Source organism: Onychostoma macrolepis, chromosome 11 (genome assembly GCF_012432095.1).
Source record: "Onychostoma macrolepis isolate SWU-2019 chromosome 11, ASM1243209v1, whole genome shotgun sequence".
NCBI lineage: Eukaryota > Metazoa > Chordata > Actinopteri > Cypriniformes > Cyprinidae > Onychostoma > Onychostoma macrolepis.
This window is the reverse complement of record NC_081165.1, coordinates 18,321,840-18,348,732: the sequence shown is the minus strand read 5'-3', so window position 1 is coordinate 18,348,732 and position 26,893 is coordinate 18,321,840. Positions and strand designations below refer to the sequence as shown.

The window sequence follows — 26,893 nt, the reverse complement described above, 5'->3', positions numbered from 1 at the left end:
CTGATTTTGGCAGCAGCTTTCCGACAGACATGGAAATGAGGAAGCTCATGCTTCGCATATGACGGGTTTACCAAAGCTGAGTCTGACCTGTGTGAAATTAGCATTGTCCTTGGTTTTCTATCCCACAGAATGCTGTTCATTAATCGCCAGCCCAGAAGTAGGAGGTGCCGACCAGATGGGTATTTTTACACTGCTTCAGTTATATACAGCTTTCTGCATTTATCACTTTGACACTAATTTGCCTGAGCCCATCTGTGATGTGTCGTTTCTATTTTCTGGCGCTCTTAGTAAAATATCAAATAAATAAATGACCGTCAGAATTATAAGTCCATGAAATAAAAACAAACAATTAGAAAATGAGAAAATAAAAAATATATATACACTGGCAAATTGAAAATGTCAATTTTTAAGACACATTTAAATAGATGGTTTTATTTACAGTTGAAAAACGCACCCAAAAGTGTTGTGGCATTTTAAAATATTTAATATTTAAAAAGGTACAACTTTGCAGTTTGACCTTTGATGCTACATACAGTTCTTTTGCAGATCATCTACAATGACATACAATGGCCAAACAGAGTGCATCTTAGTAATGGCTGAATCAAAGCAGATCCACAGTGGGCTGATGTTTTTAGTCCTGAGTCCATTTAATTGACTGCTGGTGTTTGGTACTGTATTGGTTCAGTGTGTGACCTGATACATTTCTAGAGTGTATGGAGACAGATTTGATTGACATACATCTTAATGCAAAGACTTGTTCCTGTGTGTGAACTTCAGGTTCGGTGAGCTGTTTCACAATTTCAGTTGCACAGAATCTGCTAAAATAGTGAACGTGTCGATTCCTGAAATCATTTCCCTGATGATTGTTGAAGGCCCAAGCCTTTTGTTTACCTATTCACAAGTCCTTATTTATAGCACATGCAAACTTGATTTTGGTTTTTCATAATACAAATGACCGTATTATGAAATTAATGCCATCTGTTGCCTCACTTATGAAACAAATGTTTCCAGTAACTTGCGTTATTACTACAGTTTCTACAATTTTTAGCATTTAAAATGCCAACATTTCAGTTTTAAAGCACTAAATCTTTCTGCGCTATACATATATGTTGAGGCAATGTTTTTACACGTTGAAAATCCTCATATTTTTGTGTTTTATGAATGAAGGCCTCATATCACAAACCACATCCAACTTTCCTATCGTGTTTAACGTCATTTCCCTTTTCACTTGAAACACAGATACCTGAATTACATGTGTAGTTTGACCACCGAGTGTGGCGTCATTCTAAAAACCACTTAGCAAAACTAAGATTTTTGCAAACTATCATGGATTAGAAAAAATGCTGATCGTACAGAACTAGTTCAGTCAACTCTTTCCTACAATAAGGAAACACAACACGATCGAGACTGTTAACGCCTCTGTGGTCAGCGCGACAAAAGTAGTCATTATGCAGTCCAAACAATGAGGTTAAACCAATAGCAAATACACAGCAGGTCCCTTTCCTTTTGTGTTCCTTCGCTTTGCACAGCATGCCGCTGCTTCTTCACAGGATGTTGCAAACCAATGAGGATTAACAGTTTATGTAAGATATGAACTGCAGTGTTTGTTGTCCCTTTTCTGACAACTGTTGGTGGGAGGTAAATAATGCTGGTCTCTCGGGTGCCAACTGAACTGAAATTAATAAGAGCATGTGGGTAAAAAAACAAAAACAGGACAGATCCTGTTTTGAGAAATCGGGGCATTCTGTCACTTCGGTTGGCTTCGGATGGTTTCTCCGGGAGAGAAAGAGATGCACACACGCACACACACACACACACAGACACAGATCATCACAGATGAATTACCTACGGGAGGCACTAGGACCTAGACAAACGATCCCTGAGAGAGTCAATGGGGGCCAGCTGGCAGACACAGATTTCTCGCCTTGATCGGGGCAGCTGCAGCCAGACTGCAGACATGACATGCATTTCAGCGAACCAGTGTGGGAGCCCCCCCTCGCACGCCTCCCCACCCCACCCTGGCAGACGCTCGGTAAGCGCAGAGTCTGACCCCTGCATAAAAGCTGCTGCCTGCATGGACAGATGCACAGTTCCCTGAAAGAACCAATCCCAACCCCCCCAAACCCTAACCTTAACCCCCTTTTGTCCACAGTCCACCGTTCAGGCACACATTGACACACACACACACACACACACACCTACACGCAGGGCCGATGCAGAGCTGCCTTTAAATCACGTGTCTTAACTTCTGCAGCAATGGCAAGGTGATGAAAGTGCTATTACCTAATTAAAGAATATGATATGAATTATGTGTCAGCAGTGATTTTCTCTGCAAAGTTACTGATGCTGTACAGTAAGTGCTGCAGGTTTTAATAAATGGTTTCTCTCATCTTTTCCATTTCATCATTTTTACTTCAGTGTTTCAGAATATTAATGCACTGTCTGCAGACCTCTATATTTATGCTCATTGAAACTTACAGGGGAAATCATATTTGACTGAATCTTGATTAAGTGTTTACATTATGAGCAGTCATGAAAATGACAGTGCTGTATAATAAAGGGCTTGTTCACCCAAAAAATGTTGTCATTTCCTCACCCTCATGACATTCTGGCTTCGGTGGACAAAGAAGATATTTTGAAAAATGTGGTTGACGTATGGACAAAAACAGCTGACACATTTTTCAAAGTACCTTCTTTTGTGTTTCGTAGTAAGTCAGTCATGTAGGCGAGTAAAGGACAGAATTTTCATTTTAGGGCAAATAGATATGAATCGTTGCCTCTAACTTCTTCCCATCAGATACTTGGAGACGTTAACAGTTAGTTTAGGACATTTATCGAGACCGCTGGTAAAAATTATTTGTATGTGTCTAAGAATTACACTCAAAATCTGAATGTCTTACTGTCCTGAACAGCTCTGCAAAGCCCTGTGTTGTCTGTTAGCTAAACCAACAAGATGTGACATGCTTGGAAAGGAAAGCAATAGCACTTACGGAATTCATTGAGAAAAATAAACACATGGAAAACGGAATTGTCCAAGTACAACATGAACAAAATATTTTCAAATTGGCAGCTATGCAGGCCTGGCCACATTACAGAGGACTCGACTTTAGTAGGTGAACACTAGGTCTGAGATGCTGGGCACGAGCAAGTCCCCAGAAATCATTTCATTCACCTCTGGAGTGCAGTAATCTGGGAAGTCAAAATGGGATCCTGAGTTAGCATTAAACGCTTCGAAGTCTTTGTCCAGAGTGGAGCAGTCCATAGGCATACTGTTAGAAATGATATGCAAGAGTTCCTCATCCAGTTCCTCATCCGAACATGCTGACGACACTAAAGAGGAGGAGCTGGTTGAGGTTGGTGTGGAGGATCTTACAGATGTTGACCCTTGTGGTTCGCTCGTGGTGGACTCTGGGAGAGCTTGGCAATCATTGTCCGAGGAGACACTCTGGATGCTGCTGGTCTGAGAGATGGGCACTTTCACTCTGAGCTCAGGAACTGGTTGCTGGTCCTCAGAGGGAATGGTAGCCTGCTGGTGAAGGACAAAGTGACCTGACGGGTTGTGATCGTCTTGCAGAGTCACTGGACTTTCTAAGTTTACATCCATCGTGTCATCATCGCTCATGCTCTCGCTGTAGCTCTTATATTTATTGCCAGTGAAGTTCATTTTAGGCTTGGTAGAAGTGGGTTTGATCTTTAGCCCTTTGCAGGACAGCCCAGTAGATCTGCCTGAATGGGGCTTGCTGGATTTCATAGGCAACTTCTCTCCAAGTTTCACAGGGGTTGAGCTCTTGCTCTTCTTCCTGGGCCGGTACTTGTAGTCAGGATAGTCAGCCATGTGCTTTAGACGCAACCTTTCAGCCTCTTTGATGAAGGGTATCTTCTCATAATCAGGCAGTAGTTTCCAGCGCTTTCCAAGGCGCTTTGAAATCTCAGCATTGTGCATGTCAGGCCACTGCTCCATGATCTTTCGCCTCTCAATCTGGGACCAGACCATGAAGGCGTTCATTGGTCTCTTGATGTGTCCAGTTGGAGTTTTGCACCAGTTGGGGTCTTTGTTAGAAGGTACGTGTCCAAACACCTCAGCATCGTCCTCTGCCGCCAGTCCCACAAAGACCTCTCTGGTAGAATTGCCATTCATGACTGATGAGTATTTGTGGGTCCTTTGCTGAACCATGATGCAGCGCTGAGATCTATTCAGTAGGTTCCCTAGAGTCATCCATGACGAGACACTCTAAGATGCAGCAGCTCATCAATTCCTGCCTTTATCCTGAAATAAATACAGACATGTCTTCAGTGACCTCTTATAAACTTGTTCATCTGTTAAATACAAACTTTCATTTTTTCAAAGACAACTGTTTCCAAAATGCAGTGTTTGTTTTAAATGGATGAAATGTAATCTTTTCAATGGATAATGGCGTAAGTCTTTAAATGTAGTTATTTAAACATGTACACATCTATCTATCTATCTATAACATAAGTTTTTTTTTTTTTTTATATTACTAAAATACTCACATTTAATTATATTTATGAAAAATATACTTTAAAAAAATACAATTATTAAAAAATACAATTTAGTACTTACAATAAAAACAAAGAGAGCTTCTTGCTTACTATGCACAATCACTGGTTCTCCTCACACAAGCATCTCCTCCGCTGTAGCAGTTGTGGTGGAAGTAAAAAAAAAAAAAGGCTGTCCAACGTCTTCCTGCTGTTTAATCACTCTGTCCTGCATGCGAACCTCTCTCTCAGATGCTCTCTATCCTCTCAGTCACTCTCTCTATCCTCGTCTGCTGTTTCTCCTCCCTGTTCCCTCTTTGTAGGGACGCCCCCCCTCGTCTGCTGTTTTATAAACCCACACTGTAAACAGCTCAACCTTACCAGACACAGTCTCCTCCCCTTCCACCCACCGCTCTCAGTCGTGGTGTGTGTGTTTGTGTGCGTGTGGGTGTGTTAGTGTCAAGGATGGGGGGGTGAAAGTTTCCATGCAGTGAGGCACAGCTACAGCGGATGGAAAGAGAGAGAGATGCTATACTGAGGAGGTGTTAAATGCTACAAGCAAAAACTTAAATTAGGACAAGACCTTCAAGGCAGTCTGGTACATGTAGAAACATGGTATTCATGAGTTTGTGTGATGTAATTCTCCATTTTCAAAACTGAAACCAGCACACTTGCAGGCATGTATTCAATGTATATTATATGTATGTTTTTAGGTATTTTATGTAGTTTTTTTTTTTTAGGTTTTTTTTTATCAATATGAAGATTTTTAGTTAAATGTTTTTGAATGTGTTTAAGAAAAACTGTGTATTTTTCACATTTTTTCCATTTAATTTTGGACTATTTTATATAATAATAATAATAATTAGCAAAATAAACATTATATATATTTTTAAGAAACCTTTTTTTTGTGTGTGTTTTTAATATACTGTGTAGCAACCAATATTGTTTTTTTATGTGTGCTTAATTTATTTGGAGATTTTCTTTGACACTGTTAAATGGCAAATTAATAAATATCCAATAAGCAAAATAAATATTGAATTTTATACTCTTCGAAAACCATTGACTTTAGTTTTTAGTGTTTATTTTCATTAATTTAGACATAATCATAGATCATTTTAATATTGGCCATGTATTGGTTATTACCTATAATATGAAAATTATTAAGAATTGTAATATCATTGCATGTCTAGATGGAAACAACTCTTACAATTCTTGTTTCTCAAGAAACAACTGAAAACAATGCTCTTATCTTCCCATAATATCTTCCGGTCCTAGCTTTTATTGTTTTAAACAATGACTGAAAACTTGTATAATGGGCACTTCTCGTGTTTATTGCCATCTTATGATGAATGGCTTGTTGTTTTCCTCAACTGTAGTCGCTTTGGATAAAAGAGTCTGCCAAATGAGTAAATGTAAATGTTACAATAGAATATAGAATGTTTCACTGCAGGACATGCAACTCAAGTATTTTACGAAGGTGCCCTTTTATATTAAATGAAAATAAACATGTATCATCTCTAAAACATCATGGATTAGATGCTTGTGACGGATTAATGGCTGAATGCATATGGACAAAGAGATAAATTAGCTGCAATCTATATTTTTCTTAATCTTGGACATTGACGCAGTGGGCATTATCTTTTTCTGGTGGCTTCACACATCAATATCTTCTGTAATGTAAAATGTTAATGAAGGAGCATGGGGAATACAGAACATTTAATACGCGTGCCTTCAGACTTTAAACATTAAACGAGAAGGTCTGAAAGCATCTGCAACTGTCCTGGCATGACATCATTACATCTTGACAAAACTGGCGATTAGAATGAGCTATCATCATCTGAATAGATACAGCCACTAATGCTTCAGTGAAATATGTCAGTCGATCCATATGGTCAGTGTCACCATTGCATCGATACACGCTGAAATGCCCCAAAACAGTTAATTAAAGCAGACTGTCACTAAAGTGCCAATAATGGTAATACACATTTAGTAATCAATGAAGGGCGGTCGTCAGAACCCGAGGGCTGAAGTGCAAGCTTGCATTTCTCTGGGTATTTCCATATAATGGGCAACTGTCCAAAATCTTGTCTGCCAAATTATATAGTCATGCATCAGTCGACTCATGTAATTCTGATATAGGTGTGCAGGCCAGGTTTTCTCGTTCTCTGAATCAGCAAAAAATCAAATCCAATTACAGATATGTTTGCATGGCCTATTGTGTCAAGTTCATAGTGAACATCAGTCTATTGAAGCCTCTTAACAGTGTCAATATGTCCTCCAGCACTTAATGTAATGATCTGGGCCACGTCATGGTGTGTCAGACATATTCGTTTGACAAATAAAACTGGCATTAGCCTGACACTAGAGACCAGGGGCGGGGGTGTTAAACAAAAAAAAAAGATAACAACACTATCACCCACCGACCTAGTTCAGGCCCTGGCCAAATCCCTGGCCAGACCTAGACACATCATCTAATTACAGAACAGGCAGAAAAGGGAGGATTGGACCCCCTGAGCAGGATGGGTGTCTGTCTGGCTGATAAGGACAGGGCCTCCTCCGCGAGTGTTAGAGCGGGACACAGATAGATCATCTTTCAGGGATTAGTGGGCAGAGGGAGGAGGGCACCGCCTGATCTCAGTGCTGCTCTAGTTTCGGTGTAAGAGGGAGCAGTGATGCCACCGCAGGGCTGAATGAACATGAACGACACCACCTTATAACGATCTTTTACATTCTTTGTTTTCGGGCAAGTGCCGCTGTGATAGGTGACATGTAAAATGGTTGCGCAGAAATAAAATGCTTTTCTCTCGTATGCGTATTTCTTGAAGAACTTTGCAATTTTGTACTAATCTACACTAATGATATCATTAGTTTATTGTTGTCATTATTGCCAAATTATATTTAATGTAAAAAGCAATAGTCGAACTTAATTCCACACAAATATATACTACAATTTAGAAGTTTGGGGTCAGTAAGATCTTTCAGTATTTTTGGAAGGAGGATCACCATTAATTTGAAAATATGGTTAAAAAAAAAAAAAAAAAAAAAGTGTTCTAAAATATCGTTACACTTTCTACTCAAATAAAAAAAAAAAATTTTTTTATATTTAAAAAATATTATTTATTCCTGTGGTGACAGTTTTTGATTTTTAATAAAGAGGAAGTTTAAATAGATTTGCATAAATCTATGGTCAATTTTGATCAGTTTGATTTGATTTTATTTTATTTTTTTTTATAGTTATGGCAGGTTATAATTAAGACTTTAATTATACACATCTTCCCTGGTTCTTTATGGTGTAAGTCTGCAGTGGATTTGCAGGTTGTTTATTTTTTGTTTTGTTTATTCATTTCATTTATTTATTTTATTCATTCGTTTAATTTTATTTTTATTGTTTTATTATTTATTTGTTTGTTTGGTATGGTGGGCATATGAATTACAAATTTGTATTATTTGTTTATTTACTATTTATTTATTTGTATGTGCCATTGAATGTTTCTGCTTTCACTCGATCTGGTCTCTTTTTAGAGTACTTTTTTTCTGCAAGGTCCAACTCTATTTGAACTCTAGTTGAACACTGTTGACACAAAAGCATCCTCCTCCATGGTCAGTGGTGGTCCTGCAGAAAGGTTTGTGTGTTTGTTATTGTCTGTGTTTGTTTTTGGACTTTTGGGACTGGGGAGATTACGCATTACATCCTTGCTTGCACTGGCAGACACAAATCGGAGATTTTAGCCTGTCTAACCCCCTCCTCCTTTTCCTGTGCTGGTAACCTTTGGCCTTTGTCAGACAGCAGCAAGAGAAATGAACGTGAACTCCTACTCTCCCAGACTATAACCCCTGACCCGTTTAAGACTGCTCCCCTGCCCCCCTTGGCCATTCATTTCTGAGAATAGAAACTCGGTCTGAACTCAAACAGAGATGACAGATTATTATAGTGGAGTGTAAAAATCTAATCTCCCCAGAGGAGAAAAGATGAATATTCCCGATTGCCCCAAAACCCAAATCAAATCAAACTGTTACATCATACAACCAAATGCATACATACTGTAAGTTGCTCATCTATTTTTAGTTGGTTTACTATATAGAATCTGATTAAATAGTAATCGTAATCTGTGATGCATTCAGACAGTAACTCTCTTCATGAAATCACTGTTGTTGATGCGGTTCCATTATGGTGCAAAAATGTTGTGTTTACATCACCAGATTGTGAATAAAAACAGTCGACAGCTTGTAGCTTTAGAAACTTAGTAAGACATGTTTCGTCTATCAGACATTGATGTGTAGATATCAGCGATGGAGATGTTCACCGCTATCCTGCTTTGAGTTTTGTAAGAATTAGTCCACCCACTCAACATGGAAAGTCAACAGGAAGATCATCGCTCTACTGCTGCACCCCTTGTTCTGTCCAATCACAGGCCAGGATTCTGAGGGTCAAGTATCTCCTGAGGGGTCAGTGACTAAGTGGGGCGATAGAATGAGATAAATAAAGGGGACCAGGTCTGTGCGCATTGGTAGTGACAGGCCAGGGCCTTAAAAGGTTGCATCTGAGCACTTTAGAGAATCACGTCTCCCCCACGAACTCTCAACCATCGTAGCCCACCCTTACTGTTTCCTGAGAGAGAGGGGTTTCTTAGTATTCAACCAGTGTTATTCTTAAAGGCATAGTTCACCCAAAAATGAAAATTCTGTCATTAATTACTCACCCTCATGTCGTTCCAAACCTGCAAGACCTTCGTTCATCTTCGGAACACAAATTAAGATATTTTTGGTGCATTCCAAGAGCTCTCTGATCCTCTCATAGACAGCAAGGATCCTAACATGATCAAGGCTCAGAAACGTAGCAAGGAGATCGTAAAAATAATAAAAAAGTGGTTCAACCGTAATGTTATAAAGCTACGAGAATACTTTTTGTGTGCAAAGAAATAAAAAATAATGACTTTATTCAACAATTCGTCTCCTCCGCGTCACCCTATAGCGTCATTTTGGAGAGTATCACATACGTAAACAACATATGCTGTTGTGTGTCAGCAGCACCGTACACGGATGGCTGTTTACGTTGTTTACGCTTTGATTTGAACGTAAACAACGTATCTGCATGCATAAGTTGTTTACATATGTGATACTCAAAAAGTATGCTCGTAGCTTTATAACATTACGGTTGAACCACTGATTATTTTTAGTACAGAGATTATTTTAACGATCTCCTTGCTACGTTTCTGAGCCTTGATCGTGTAAGGATCCTTGCTGTCTATGGGAGGGTCAGAAAGCTCTTGGAATGCATCTAAAATATCTTAATTTGTGTTCCGAAGATGAACAAAAGTCTTACCGGTTTGGAATGGCATCGGGGTGAGTAATTAATGACAGAATTTTCATTTTTGGGTGAACTATCCCTTTAACCCCCAAATCCTCCATTTCACCATGGACATTTTTGACAGTTGGTAACAATAAGAAACCAAGTCGAAAATGTAGGTGTCAGGTGAAAGGAATATGAATATGTAGAGTTTACATAGTGTCCCTTAACAAATCACGAGCTTGGCTTTGATATTGTCAGACAAGGGCAAACCATAGAAACAGAATTTTGGAGTGAAGGTCAGGACAGGGTACATGCTGTTCTGCTATGATCCAAACTCCCCAACTCTATCATTATGAGCATAACACTCCTGACATTTGTTATCCTCCTCTGTCTGGGTCTCAGGCACTGAACCTCCACATGTTTTGGCACCTCTCTGCATCAGAGATGTGCACACTGTATGCACATCTTTTGTGCATACGTTTTTAGTCCCATTTTCTTCTTTTGATAGATTTTCAAGACAAATATAATTTTCTCAGGGAGTAAACATAATGGAAACAAGTTAATCAAAGCATTAGACAGGATTTGCAGATTATTATCAACTGATGTAACTCACCGGTTCACTTGACTAGCACAGAGAAAAATGTTTATCATGGCCAATAAGATTTTCTTTTGAGCGCAGCTCCATGACATCTGTCTGTTCATAGCCAATGAAAATAATCTGTGAAATATCAGCAGGAAATTTGTTTTTCCTTAGGAACAATCTGTTCCAGATGAGCAACATGCTGTGGGATACGAGCTGTACTTTTATTGAATTAGACTGTGTGAAAGACTAAAATCTTTCATTGTTTCTGTGGCAGCATCCTAAAGCATCGCTCTTCTCTTAATAGGGTCTTCATCATTATTTCAATCACTGCTGTAGTAAACTACAATTCCCAAGGTTATAAGTAGAGAGCAAACGAGGTTGCATCTCTTTCCAAGCCTTATTAATAAATCTGCCTGGTCCCTGGCAGACACTCTTTGACGAAGGATAAAAGAGTCTCTTACGCCTCAAACGAAACTTATGTTCTAGATGGATGTAGAGAATAAAGTTTTCCTGTTGGAGTATCTCAGAAATAAGTCTGAAGATGATTGCAGACAAAATTTGTTCTTGCTGTGTTTAGAGCATATACTCTACATGACTCTACAAATTTCTAGAATGGGTGCAAAAGTAACAAATGGCAATAAACTGCACTGTCAATGTAAAGTTCTTTCTCAGTTACATTTTATTTGTTGTGTTTATGGCATGAGAAGACCAGTGATTTTGTTAACACATTTTCTACTCTGTTTAGCTGGGTTTGTGTCAGCCTTCCCATCAGCTACGACAAATGCTAACCTTTTTTTCTGATGCAATGAACACTGGAGATGACACTCTTCCTGCCTGTACCAATTACTTCCTGCCTGCAAGGCAGCTTGAACCAATAGCATTATGATATTTTGATCATGGAAGTGGGGTGAAGGAGCATTAGCCTCTCTGCCCTGTGGGACCCTCTGCACCTGTACTGCGTCACGCTCTTGATATCTCTCCAAAAAGCCAACTGAGCCACGCGACAGTTCCCGGCCTGCACCCTTTCTGCTGATGTGTGACATCTGGTTCTTTACAGGAATGTTTCATTCTCTAAAGACTCTTCCGTGCTGCAGCCTCCGGCACAGCGTGTAAATGCTGAGCATTGAATTATGTGATAGCATTTGGAAAGCTGCAAGTAGAAAGCTGCTTTTTCTCTTGTTCTTCAGTTTGTATTCTGGGAAACTGTTTCTAATTTAATGTTGCAGTCAGTGCTATTGCATACAACTTTTGAACAACTTCAGTGAAAGTAAAAGATGAATGAATGTGATGCCACAGTTTCATCATTACGATTTTTGTGTATAGGTGCAACACATAAGGAGAGCTTGTTTTCACAGAGAATTTAACACCTATTTTGATTACCTTTGTAATCAACATCAATGACTCACTGGTCTCTAATATGAGTTTTAAGACTTATCAGTTGGTTTTCATGAATCCAATGAACAATGCAAAATATTTTGAGTTACATTTTCAAAAAATTATTGATATTTAATTTATTTTTAATTCTTCTCTAGTTGTTTTTAATGAGATATATTAAAATCTCTCTTTTCTCTCTCGGTCTTATATATATATATATATATATATATATATATATATATATATAATATACACATATACACACATACAGTGGGGGTAAAAATGATTTGATCCCCTGCTGATTTTGTACGTTTGCTGATAAAGAAATGATCAGTCTATAATTTCAATGGTAGGTTTATTTGAACAGTGAGAGATAGAATAACAACAACAAAAATCCAGAAAAACGCATTTAAAAAAAAGTTATAAATTTTAATGACTGAAAAAAGTATTTGATCCCCTATCAATCAGCAAGATTTCTGGCTCCCAGGTGTCTTTTATATGGGTAAGGAGCTGAAATTAGGAGCACTCTCTTAAAGGGCACCTGTCCACAGAAGCAATCAATCAATCAGATTCCAAACTCTCCACCATGGCCAAGACCAAAGAGCTGTCCAAGGATGTCAGGGAAAAGATTATAGAACTACACAAGGCTGGAATTAGCTACAAGACCATCGCCAAGCAGCTTGGTGACAAGGTGACAGCAGTTGGTGCGATTATTTGCAAATGGAAGAAACACAAAATAGACTCCCTCGGTCTGGGGCTCCATGCAAGATCTCACCTCGTGTAGGTTCAATGATCATGAGAACGGTGAGTAATCAGCCCAGAAATACACGGGAGGATCTTGTCAATGATCTCAAGTCAGCTGGGACCATAGTCACCAAGAAAACAATTGGTAACACACTACGCCATGAAGGACAGAATTCCTGCAGCGCCCGCAAGGTCCCACTGCTCAAGAAAGCACATGTACAGGCCTGTCTGAAGTTTGCCAATGAACATCTCAATGATTCAGAGGAGAACTGGGTGAAAGTGTTGTTGTCAGATGAGACCAAGCTCTTTGGCATCAACTCAACTCGCCGTGTTTGGAGGAGGAGGAATGCTGCCTATGACCCCAAGAACACCATCCCCACCGTCAAACATGGAGGTGGAAACATTATGCTTTGGGGGTGTTTTTCTGCTAAGGGGACAGGACAAATGCACAGCATCAAAGGGACGATTGACGGGGCCATGTACAGTCAGGGCCAGGGCATTGAAAATGGGTCGTGGATGGGTATTCCAGCATGACAATGACCCAAAACACACAGCCAAGGCAACAAAGGAGTGGCTCAAGAAGAAGCACATTAAGGTTCTGGAGTGGCCTAGCCAGTCTCCATACCTTAATCCCAAACTATGGAGGGAGCTGAAGGTTCGAGTTGCCAAACGTCAGCCTCGAAACATTAATTACTTGGAGAGGATCTGCAAAGAAGAGATGACCTCTGCGATTGCCAACAAGGGTTTTGCCACCAAGTACAAAGTCATGTTTTGTGAAGGGATCAAATATTACTTATTTCACTCATTAAAATGCAAATCAATTTATAACTTTTTTGAAATGCGTTTTTCTGGATATTTTTGTTGTTGTTCTCTCACTGTTCAAATTAACCTACCATTAAAATTATAGACTGATCATTTCTTTGTCAGTGTTGGCAAACGTACAAAATCAGCAGGGGATCAAGTCATTTTTTCGCCACTGTATATATTTACATATATATGCAGTTCATTTGATTTGACACTTTTTGAAAACACCCATTAAATTTGATCAAGTTAAATCTAAATTGTGGTAAAGATAAATAAAAGCTTAGCTTTAGACTTCGATAGTAAATACATTACTGTACACATTTTTACCTAATGTGGGATGTGTTTTTCTTTTTTCTTTGTTGGTATTCAACATCATGCCTCAGATGCTGTCAGTATAAGTTGTATTGCACCTGAAACATTTCTTTAAAATGAAAAGGATGAGATTAGTTTATTTATGGGGTTATACAGTACATTAAATCCATAAAAAGTAAATGTGCTATATTTAAACACAAATCTAAATGAAACATACATAGTCCCTAGTTCCTTCCTCTCATTTATTCTGGATAGGTGCCTTTCATTTTCCAGTTCCTCTGGGTTCATCTGTATCTCAGCACATTAAAATCCAGCACCAGCCTCCAGCCTTGACAGCCCTGACAGCAAAATCACAGTCTCCCCCATCAGACACCATTACATGGGAAATGGCAGTCGCGGGGGAAAAAGAGAGGCAATTTACAGCCGTTTAAATGCAAGACACAGTCCTGGCTCTGGGGCCTTTCTTACACTGACTTCTCAGAAAGGAGCCATAGATCTGGAGCAGACAGACAGCACGCACAGACTGGGCTATAAGTAAGTAGAAAGGGGTAATGATGATAACCTCTGGCTGAGAGTGATGAGCATAGAGAAGCGCGAGCGATCACCTTATTTGAACCTGCGGGGACAGGGAGAGAGAGGACCGGGGTTGGTGAGATCCTGCAGGCTGTAAATCATGTGGATAACTTTGATGATGGTGGTTCGATATGTGGGTCCTGGTGATGTAATTTCTGCACCATGCAAAATTATAGCCGTTTCAGTAATTTTTTTTTTTTTTTTACAGACAACTATTTGAGTCTTTCTACTTCAAAATTAAATGTTTAATTCAGTGTGATAATTGCTGATTCATTGTACGTATGAAATTTTCTAGCAGTTTAATAGAATCTGGAAGTCTTTTCATCTACATTTATAAATAATGTGAATGTGGACTTTCTACTCTTTTCACACACTGTTTTTGCACCCATTGACCTATTTGCTTAACCGAGTCACTAATTCAGTTTATGAATGAGTCAGTGAATCAACTCACCATTCAAAAACACTGATTCATCTTTGAGTGATGAATCATTGAAACACTTTACTTTTAGCCTTTTTGTATAATGCATTATAAAAGTAGTTTTAATGCATTAATTATGCCTTGTAATGCACCTTATAATGCAATGTACAATATCATTAATAATTGTGATCACAGATCACAGTATCAATTCATTGTTACACTATGCATTTTAAAGGGGGCATAACACACAGTTTCACCCAATGTGCCTATAGAGTAGTATTGCATCCTTCATATCTCCAAAAAGTCTTTAGTTTTATCATATTTATAAAAGAAAGATACAGCTTTGTGATTCTTTCCGAAAACAGCCAAGCTCCTGGAGGCACACCGTGGGCGGAGCTAAAGAGTGACGAGCACTTGAGCGCCGATTGCCAACAAAACAGACATTTGATGCTGTTTCACTTACCGTCTGCAGTTCCGAATCATGACCGGGATCTTTTATAGCTGGGACTGCTCCATCTTTCAGTATCAAAGGATATGCAAATCCAGCATCGAACTGGGCCTTGTTTATAAAACGTTCATCAACAAACACACTTGAGAAACTCCGTTGCTGCCCGAAAAACAAACCGCATCCACTGTTTATGTAACGCTGGGTACTTTTGAGAAGAAGGAGGTTATCTTTCCCTTACAACCAAAAACACACTTCTTTAGAGACATTCTTTCAGAGCGAGTCCCGTGCAGTGTTGCCAACTGCTTTCATAGCTAAATATCACTAGATGACATCATAATGGCAAATTCACTGATCTATGTAAAGATGAATATAGATCAGCGGGCAAGATGAGAACTTAGATAAGGTTTGTCCAAGAAGTTGCTATATTTGTCCCTAAACTTTTGAAAAAAAGTCTCAAAGGGGGTGGGGAAGTCACTACATCTAGCTACAAAATTGCTAAATTGGCAATGCTGGTCCCGTGCAGTGCTGCTGGATGAAGCGCGTTGATGGGCGCACTCTTGCTCTCGCGCTGATCAATGCGTGTGCAGGCATGCTCTTCCGGGAGAAATGCCCATATAAGCAGTTCCACCCTTCATTACATCAGGAAGAGCCATGATTGGAAAAAAAACTTTCAGAAACTTGTACAAACCCAGAAGGAAGAGTTTTGGCACAGAAATACTCCGTCATACTTCCACATTTTTTTTTTTTTGTAACTTTGTCCATGCTTAGAAATGAGAATCCAACTCTTTAACAGTGTAAACAACTCTGAATGCATAAAACAGCATTGTACCCCCCATTAAATTTGGTAATAATTATTTAAGACATTTAAGACAGTGGTTCTCAATTCCAGTCCTGGGGGGCCCCTGCTCTGCACATTTTGCATGTCTCCCTTACTTAACACACCTGATTGAGATCATCAGCTCGTTAGTTCAGTTTATGGATCTCTGTCCTAACGAGGTGATGATCTCAATCAGGTGTGTTAAATAAGGGAGACATGCAAAATGTGCAGAGCAGGGGGCCTGCCTGCGTGATTACATAAAGGCTTTAAGTAAAGTGTTGCCGAATCATTTAATCCACTCATTTTTCAACTTTAATAAGTAACCGAATTAACTGATCTGTCCAAAAACGCTGATTTATTCAGGAACAGCACTCTTGCTTGACTCACCAATTAGAACTCTTCATTAGAATTTCTGTGCTAAATTTGGGAGTAAATGTGGTAAAATATGGTAAACCGAGCTGAGAGTACTACATATTAAATTTAGTAACTCTGTTTGAGCACCTTATGTGTATTCAGATTCTACAAAAATTTTGAGAGCTTTTTGCAGCTGCAGATTCTATGTGGCCTGATGTTTCAGCAACCTTGATCTCACTAGACGTTATGTTTGACATAAGGATCTCACATGTGCCATCAAGGTGATGCACTGGTCAATTTTAAAATTCCAAGGTTTCATAAACCAGGACTCCACACTGAAAGCGAATGCACGAGGTCAGCTGTGTATTTAAGAACCACAGCTCAGAACAGCTGAAGAGAGATGGGAAGAAACATCTTCTCCTTTTTATATCTGCCAGCCTTCTCTCGCTCAACCTACTCAATTTAATGGCAGGTGTACAGGAATTATTAGATGGGTTGTCTATTGAACAGTGATTTATTAGGCCCTCAGACATGGAAAACCCAATTAATGTAAATACAATATAAGTGCCAGACAGAGTGGTATGAAATCCTTTCAAATCGTCCGTGATCATGAAATTAATTTGACTTGCCTTGACATGTGTATCTCTAAATACCTGCAGTATACACCCTAATCTCAGTGGCTATCTCCAGGGAACTGCATTTTAATTTCATGGGTATAATGCTAATTTGCAGAGAAGTGAAGGGGGGCAGGCGACTGGGAAACGAGGCGAGGATAGATACAAAAATGGCCATGTCTAATCCTTCATCCTTTTTTCTGATGGCCAAGTTATTTAGGCACTGTTCCTCTGCATGCATATTTTTACAACCATTACAGCAAGACAAAAAATAGTGTATTATCATTGCTTCCAAGCTGTGCAGGCTTAGGATTTACACACTGTAGGTTCACGCTTGGCACTTCATTATGATCATCAATTTCTGCAAATATGATGCGCTCAAATTTTGGGCCAAGAGACAAAATGATGAAAGTGTGGACCACTGTCTAGAGCACATATTTACTCACAGTTATCTTGAAACGCACACATACAAAAAGAATTGTAAGAGATTATCCACCAGTGTTTGTCCCGTTAGGAAACGGGCCCTCTTTCTTCATCTCCTGGAATCAGCTCGTTTGAGCTTATTAATGAATTCAGAACTGTCAAGCAACAAACCAAAGTGGACGGTTCTGACAACTGGCAGCCGTGCCGTCTTCAGAGCTGGCTGACATGCGCCAGGACGGCTCTTTGATGCCACTATTGTAAACATCTGTTTGGTCTCATGGGAGATTGATGTTCAGCGTGGGTACCCCTCCAGAGGAATTAGCCCTTCCCGCCTATTGTTTTCTTGGAAACAGAGCATTAATTATTTATCAGTGCTTCTATTGAAAGTATTTGATGTGCCACCCAATTTTAATAATGGAAAAGTACAAAATGTGGCTTGGTGTGAACTTCAAGCGATAGTTCAGCCAAAAAAAATGTCATCCTTTACTCACCCTCGTTTCGTTCCAAACTTTTCTTTATTCTGTGGAGAGAAAATATTTTGAACAATGTTGGAAACCAAACAACATTCAATCCCATTGACTTCTGCTGTAAAGACAAAGAACTCAGACATTTCTCTGAGTATCTTATTTTATGTTCCACGGAGTAAAGTAAGTCATAGATTTGGAATTACATGATTACAGAATTTTCATTCCTGGGTGAACTATCCTTTTATAGAAAAGCAGAGAAATTGGAGTTTCTATGACACCTATTTGCTAAAGTAGCTTCATTTTTCAGCCTAGTTATATTTTACTACATCAATGAAAGTTAAAAGCATCATTAAAGCAATGCATTGTCCTTGGTAGAGCTCCAATAGGTTTCCGTGCCAAGACACAGCATGCATCATGAGAGAACATGTAGAGGAAGCTGATCACTGCATATAGACTGAATATTTTCCTTGATTGTAGAGGTAGGACATTAAATCTGCCCTGTGTTCAGTTACTTTGCAATTTGAGCTCTCAGTTTAGGGTTTTTTTGAGATGATCCAAGAGCAGTAGCATCCTCTGCTTTCTTTCAGATTATTTTCTTCCTTTTCGTTTGAAATTCTTCTGTTCTCCCTGCACCCTTTTTCTTCCGCAGAACTCCAGCCGTTTAGTGATACAGTGTCCAAATCAGTACAGAAACACATGCCTGCTGCAGGCTCTGCACAAACACCAAGCAGCTTAGTCCACACACACACACACACACACACACACATTCATACAGTATAGAAAAAAATGCACTGCAGTGACTTTAAAAGAACATTTCATGTCGTTCCAAACCTATATGACTTCTCTTTTGTGGAACACAAGATATTTTGAAAAATGGCCATAATGACGGTATAATTTTGTTTTGGACCCCATTGACTTTCATTGTATGGGCAAAAATATTCTTCAGAATATCTTTTGTGTTCCACAGTAGAATGAATATCAAACAGTTTTGTTCATTTTAGGCTGAACTATTTCTTTCAATGTCCTTGGGATATTCTTGATGAAAAATAAACAGAATGAAAATTAAGAAACGCATTTTAATGGCATTTTGAAATCTAAGCTTTTTCTTGTTTAACACCAGAACAACATGATCTGTTTGCATGGCTGCACCTAATAATTCCAAAGACATATTTGTACAAAGCCTCCTAAATATTCAAATTACACATAGAACCACCTGATCGGTTTTGGTTCACTTTGACATTCAACCTTCCATTCACTGGCAGTTTAAACTTTTAATTGATTGCTTGATTGATTCTTTTTGATGTTCCTCATGCGTTGTGAAAAGAATTAATTGATTCATCAGGTCAAAACTAACATCAGGACGTTTCACCCTGTGTGAGCTCCTCCTGTGCAGTTCTTCTTATGTGTTGGTTATGTGGTCCCTCAGCTGGAGGCCCATGGCATTGCGTCAGAGATTCTTTATAAGCGGTAGGGTCCTGCGGTGTGTGTGGTGACCTGTGAAATGCCAGCGTCAGGGCGTGCAGATGAAGCACAACTGGAACTCATGCTGAGCAGAGAGCTCTGATGTGAAGTTCAAGCTTGAGGTATGACCAGCTGTCACAAGACAGTGAACGTATACGCACACCAACAGACATAAAGTGGGCCCAAACAGTGTTTAAATACTTAAGTCACACTGTATGAATGTTTTTACTTTTCTTAGATATTTTTACTTTTGTCACTGTGCACAACAGCAGGGAGGAACGAGGAACACGCAGACGAGGATAAACTCAAATTAACAGTCTTTAATGTTGACATCAAGGCAGGGCAAGGCAGGGCAAGGTTGACACACAGACAGGAACACCGGGGAGTAACGAGTAGACCAGACCGCACAAAACAGAACGGGCAGGAACTTTGTGTTAACTACAATATATATCGTTCAGGTCTGTGCTCACTCACTATATTTGTTTTGATATATAACCAAAGCACAACAAAATTATTGCAAAGCACTTCGGATCAACCACTGTTGTGTTAAACTTAAACTTGCTCTATAATAAAATTTGACTTGACTGAAAAAAAAAAAAACAGTATATAAATAATGCTGCAATAACATTTGGACACATCAATTTTACTGCCAGGAAATGTTTATATATATATATATTTTTTTTATCTTCATTTTGAACACTGTTTTGAAATGTAAAATGTGCTTGAAAGAGTGTTTGCCATGATTTATTTTAATTTATTTTTTATCTGATGCAATGACATTCATTCATTTTTACATGTGGTTTAAGTGCTCAAATACTTTTTGAGGCCACTGTATATTTAGAAGTGCTACAAAGAGTATTGCATCACTGGTAACTGCCGCATTCCCACTGTAAGGACTATAAACATATAAAGTGACACAACCACTGCAGTGCAGTTCCCATGCACACTCATGCTGACAGAGCACACCTGCAGTCAGCTTACTACACACTTGCACTTTCAAGAGGGACTTACATTCTTTGCAGTGTCATGGCCATTTTTTATAGAGTGCAGAACAAATCAATAACATCTTAAACATCAATAATCATGTTTTAGCTTAGATCTGACACCTTGTGCATTATCCACACTCACTGAAGAAGACCAGTTATAAAAGTTTAAAACTCTGCCATATTGATCGCTAATTAGAATAATGAGTCAAACACAATTATTACAGTCCTGCCCTTTTTCCCCCCGAAAATGTATGTAAATATTGTCATAACATTTTAGGATGCAAGAGTGGATTAGCCACTGTGAGGATTGCCTCTAGAATTAATGAGCTGGAAAATAGGGCCTCACCCAGAAAACCTTCCTTGATCTAGTGGAAAATATGTCCCTGCTGCCTTTGACGTTTCCGGTAAGGTGAGGCCAGAGCTGCAGGTGGTAGAATGAGATGCAAAAGGGCAGTAGCGCTGGGCAGAAAGCCTATGCGCCTGAGGGGATGAAAAGACTCATGTGCACATGAAAGTACATGCATGCATGCCGATATTTATGTGTGTATATGTACAACATAGCTTTATATGCAATGATTGTGTGTCATTCCTGACTAGTCAGATTTAAACCACTGGGTCTGCAGTTTGTCAAAGCCTTGCAGTCAGAAACTGCAAAGCAATCAGTTTCATTGATCTAGTGCAGTACCTTTTTTTTTTGTCTTGGCTGGTTCTTGAAAAAACTTTTACTTTCTATAAAAGGTAGTTTTATAAGCAGGTAAGCCAAAGTAGGTCAGTTTTACTGCATCAAACAAACATCATAATTGTTGGTTCTGACTCTCATCAGTGTCGAATTGCTTCTGAGACACCCATTGGGAGCAGTGCTGCAGGAGACGCGGGTCTGCTGAAATCGCTAATCAGCAGGGTGCATCTAAGGCAAAGCATGAAATCTGGTTGTGTTCTATTTGATATGAGCTGGATTTTATTTTGTCGCCTTTTCATGTAGCTAAGCACTAAATGTCACCACACAAGCAGTAGACAGGCTTTTTATGCAATTCTGAGTTTACTTATCTAACCTCTGGAAATCTGTGCTTTTGGTCCTTCATTTTAGAACATAGATACTAAATTTATGTAGAAAAATTACTTCTGTTGGACAAAAAACATGGAAAACATTCATGTATTTCTTGTACAATGAGGTCTTTTTAAAATCAAAATCTAAACTCATTTACTTCTATAATGGGACATAAGTGAAACAGGATATTCAGTGGGAATAAATCGGAGTAAATATTTCAATAATAGGGTGCTATTTGATTTCAGTTGGAAATTGAATGGATCGTAAAAAGCAGTGTGAATTTAGTATTATTTACACTGTAAAAAAAATTCTGTAAAAGCTGTGTTTGCCGGAATTCTACCGTAAATAATACGGTAGCAACATTTTAGGTTTTACGGTTTTAACTTAAATTCACAGTCAAATACCGTAATTTCATTAACTTAAATAATGTCAATATACCAACCTATTGAAGTACTGAAATCTGTTTTGTACCTTTGAAATACACTGATAACCACCAAATGCAGGTGGTGATGAACCAAAGCCCATCACAGGCAGCTTTTAAATAATAACATATATAGATGATGCACAGTGTCATTCACACAAACACTAAACACCATCATGGTGAGACTCATTAAACTGAAATATGCAATAAACATTAATTTAACAACATTAGATGTAACATACAACCCTAATAAACATAACTGATAAGAAAAAACTAAGAAGAAACAGTTATTTCAAAGAAAAAACATCAAATTCAAACAAAATTTGAAATGCAATGCAGGGAATTCTTGGAACGTCAATTTACATTATTTCTCTGTACATTTTATATTCTTTTTCACTTCCAAAAACGGTATTTTACCGTAAAATTGTCTGAAATGTCTATTACAGTTTTTCACCGTATATATATTAGGGGAACTTACCATTAACCATTTAACAGGTTTTTACTGTAGCATTTTCACAGTTTTTTACCGTTACGGTTTTTTAATTACGGTCATTTTCTACAGTGTATATATTCTTATAATATTTATTAATATTTTGAATGTGCTTTTATTTTTATATATATATTTCCATTTTAGTTTAGGTTTTAATTGTTCTGTTGTAGTATGCAGATTTGTCATATTTTTATATTTCCTCTTTGATTACATTTTTTTTTGTCAGTTAGTTGCCAGGGCAACATTTCTAATTATTTCTTCTAATATGTATTTAGTTTTATAGTTTAATATTTTTTTATTTATATTTTATTTTATTTCAGCTCTATTTCAATTAACAAAAACAATTCTTGATAGTTTTAATTAACAATAACAACACTGGTAAAAAAGTGAGTGTTACATGCCGAATGAAACCAGACCAAAATGTAAGTTTACTAAAATAACAAATAAATATCTATTTGGCTTTTGGTAACATTATCCAATGATGTCAGCTTAAAAAGCAGCAGAAAAGTCGTGTCACGTCTCAGCAGTTTTATTAAACAATAGAGACAAAGTATTTTTCTTTGGTATAACAATCACAATGCATCATTTGCAATTAGACCTGGAACATGCATTAGGAAAGTCCATAGGGTCAATTTTGATTTCATGTTGACTTTTAGAATTACAATCCCTTGTCCGGCAAATTCAGTTTGTTATAATCCTTGATTTCTCAATGTTGTGTCTGGCCTTAGCAGACGATTATGACATCGCTGCAGAAACAATATGCTAATCCATAAAACCCTTAATCTCATCTGAAAGATCGTGAACGTCATATGAAAAATTGAATTGTACATAAAAGAAAACCCATGCCTCTGTCTGGCCTTCATTGTTTTTCTTTCATTGTTTGAGTGGTTTGCACGTAGAATCCCTTCAAACCCAAATGGACTACATTCGTAGGAGCATTAAAAGGCTAAACCTCATCCATCTTAAGGATTAGGGCAATATGTAGTTAGGCTCAGATCGAATAATCAGTCATGTTAAGGCGAAATCCAGGCACAGTGCCACTAGCTGGACCTGACAGATTGCCCCAATGATTTGGATTGATGGAGTTGGCCGGTGATCTCTGGACCAAATGGCCAGGACTGGGGGGAGAGGTTTGCTTAATGGGATTTTTACTGGGTTTCACCTGGGGCCCGTACCAAGGACAAAGCAGTTTTGGGGGACCAAAATGTAGTCCTTTTGGAAACATCAAGGTCTCACCTCACTTAAAGCAGAAATGCAAGATAGTTCAGTGGGACCTCACAGATTCAATACGAATAGAAACTCATTTTTAAAAAAACAGGTTAGTTAGCGCTTCCCTCCTTTGTAATATAAGCACACATATGACATCCGTTTGTAAGGGTTAAATGTGAACTGTCACTGCACATCCCATAATATCTTGTGGTACACACCGCTGCGCCTGCTGGGTGTGATTGATGATTGGAGCTCAGATACCACAATACACGGCTATACAGTGAAGTGTCAATTTACATATATTCATAAGATTAATGTGTTAATTAGCAAAAAGAAACATGAGGAGCTCGTTAACCCCACCACAAACACTTTTAGTTCTCGAGAGACTGCACACTTCTTACTGCCAGTCCCAGGTGTCCTACTGCCAGACATGCTAGCATGTACGCTAGCCTGATAATTGACATTAAACACAGTCAATCTGTCATTGTAGAGCAGTTTCTGTGGGCTGGGTGTCTAATAAGCTTTGATTGTTCATCCAAATGGCAGAAATAACCAGCTTCAGACAATTAAAGATCGCAAATGCAATCTAGACTTGTAAGTTAAACAGTGTTACATAGTTTATTGGGCAGAGTGATTATGGCCTTTGCGGTTGTGGTCTGTAGGATCAGTTGATCGCTTTGACATCAGTGTGTCTGTTCAATATATTGATTCACCGTTTGTCAAGTCGCCTGGTTTGTTTTGCATTTTTACTTACTCGCTAAGTGTTTTTTTTTTTTTTTTCACTTGGGATTTTACACATATAATTAAAAGAAGAGGAATGCTTCATAGTTAATGAAAGGTCTTTTATATGCAATCGTTTTGGAGATATTCAACCTTTTTCATTGTATTATTTGTGTCTGCATTTTTTGATGTTCAAAACAAGCACATGGTTGGTTACGATTTTGTCCTATTTTTAAAAAAATAATAATTAAATAAACCATTTGACCTACTTAGGAAAGAGCTGACTGTGATCAATATTTTGCTATAGAAATTAGGAATATTAGAATATATAGAAATATTTTAGGAATATGTTGGTATAGAAATGAAAATATGTGTGTCTTATTGTAATACCAAAGTTTTTAGTAGCAGAGATGGCAAGGGGTTCCTATATTTATTCAGCCATGATGCTTTAAATTAATAACAACAACAAAAAAATAATAATACGAATAATTTTCAGAGTCCTGAAAAAAAATACATATTAAATATGTAAATAAATTACATATTTATTTATTTATTTATTTTTGGCTAAAAGTTACATCGTTTTCCATTTTTACCCATTCAAGTTTAAAGTTGATAGCAGTGCATGAGTTGAACTAACTACCTTGGGTGTTACAAAAATGTTTGCTAAGTGAACTTGCCTTGAAGTCAGTTCTTGATAATATGAAAAAAGAGTTAAGTTTGCACTTCACCTGTAATGGTTATTTCTGTGTCTCTCGCTTGTTTAGCAGATGTTCCATCGCTCCATCACTGCTCATTACAGCAGTACATCCATTGCTAGCACCTACTCTTCTTTTTCCAAACAGATTCTTTCCCTTCTTCCCTCCTACCCTTCATGCCACCCCCTCTTTTCTCTCACTTCATCTCATCTTGCCATAGCGCCTTTGAATAGCGGCCCGCTTCAAATCCCATGCCATTCACTTATCCCTGAATAAATATCGCTGCCATGCAGCATAGTAATTACAATGCATTTCCATGTAAAAAGCCCAGTGTGGCAGGACTGGGAAATGGTGGCCCATTTCTGTAAGCCATGATAGACCAGCTAATCAAAAAAGAATAAATGTCAGATTGAATGCAGCATACTGAGGCAGAGCCTATGATCCTGAACTGGTTTATCCATACAGTGAGCGAGAGATATGGCGGAACAGAGAGCGGCTCTTCACACCTGAGGGCGCAGAGCGAGCAGCCTGGCGGATCAAATTTGTTTATTAACATTTAGAGCTGTTATTACAGAACAACTATTTCTCAGGTCTCTTTATTAGAATATATATACACTCACATATATTTATATTAAATACATACATATATTTATATATTTTGTAAAATCTTAATGTGCTAAAGTATCAATGAAATTTAAATTACAAAATGCAAATATATATTCTGAAGTCTTGAGGTTTTAAATATTATAATAGATCTAATCTGGTGCTTCAAGGTCAATACTATAGGGTTTTAGATTTTGAAGGTTTTGAAATATTAACCATGAGAAATCTCTCTTTAATACCATATAAAGGACAATGGGGTGTGAATCTTTGTAGCCTTGTTTTAAGCTGCACTTAATCATTTTTAAATTATTGAATAAAAATAGTTAAATGGCGCTAATGTATAATACAACAAAGGAATTGAAGTAGCTGCCTCTTCCTGTCAGATGAAGATAGAAACACAGGACTAAAGTCCCTTTGAATTCACACCGTTTCGGGAAACGGGGAGACAGCTTGCTGCCAAGATGTTGTGAGCCATCTGCAGTCTGTAGTATCTGAATCTGAATGCAAAACAATCAAGTTGAGGACAGGTGCTGGGGTAAGCACTTTTTCAGGCTCATCTAAAAAGCATTCATAAAGTTCTCCTCACATCTTCTATCGAACGCTGAGTCTTTGATTATGACTCCAGAGATCAAACTCAAGCAGCTCAGTTTGACTTTCAAACACTTCAGTATTATTCAGATTATTCAGTCTCTCCATCCCTGTTGTTGTATGTTTGGTTGATTTAGCCTTGAACAGGTGAAGGAAAAGCTGGGTTCTCTGAGAAAAGAAAAGTTCTCTTTAAGAAATTCTTTATTTAATCTAGTTCAAACTCAAATGAGATTTTATTTTGTTCCATTTTCTCCCTATAAATAAAATAACAAGGCCTGTTCTAATATCTCTCAGGAAAAAACTAAAGTGAGAATGAGGCTTATGATTTTTTTCCCCCAATAGTCCCTTTATCTACTCAAATCAGCCTAAATTTTACACCCCACAGCATTCGTTCTCGGCACATTACAGTCGTCTGGTTTGCCTGAATAATTCATAAGATATCAGGGGAGGCAAACCTCATAGCTTGACGGTACCCATCACAGTATGACATGACAACAGAAAAAAAATGGACGTTAAAAAACCTCCTCTCCACACATTGTCTTTTTTTTTTTTTTTTTTTTGCCATAATCAAAAATATTTTGAAAGTTTTTTGTTTTTTCTCCCCATCAATGTATGGGTATTAATTGGGAAATAAATAACTTTTGTATATAAAATAAATGTTAATATTCATTAATAGGCCATTAACACATTACAAATTTTTTATAGTATTTTTGGTGTGTGTGTACCTCTGGTCAAATCTAATTGGCTGAGAGGTCTTTCCAGTTGTGATATTTTACCAGTTTTGGATTGGAACCGTTTCACCGTTTGTATATTGCAGCATTTCTCACTACGAGCATCATGGCAGAGGAGAAAACCAACTACAATTTTTACAAATACTACAAATACCTGTGTGTATTTATAATGTTTTTGGCTATTGAAAATTTTACTTTGTTTTTGGAGATTTGAGCTCCAAGG

General features: G+C 38.0%; 1 protein-coding gene and 1 long non-coding RNA gene across 3 annotated transcripts in view; one reads left to right on the top strand and one right to left on the bottom strand.

The window, feature by feature from the left end:
* LOC131549651 (uncharacterized) overlaps window positions 1–26,893 on the top strand; it is a 66,085-nt gene that overhangs the window by 26,760 nt on the left and 12,432 nt on the right. The window lies entirely within an intron of this gene.
* Window positions 2,142–4,799, bottom strand: sox12 (SRY-box transcription factor 12). 2 transcript variants are annotated; one of them, XM_058792008.1, is made up of 2 exons: window positions 4,583–4,799; window positions 2,142–4,267 (listed from the first exon to the last, which is right to left on the bottom strand). In XM_058792008.1, exon 2 carries the CDS (start codon window positions 4,214–4,216, stop codon window positions 3,107–3,109), a length of 1,110 nt encoding a protein of 369 aa, XP_058647991.1. In that variant the 5' UTR covers window positions 4,217–4,267; window positions 4,583–4,799; the 3' UTR covers window positions 2,142–3,106. The 2 variants fall into 2 exon arrangements, with proteins under 2 accessions (XP_058647991.1, XP_058647992.1); XM_058792009.1 differs by having other exon boundaries at window positions 4,612–4,799.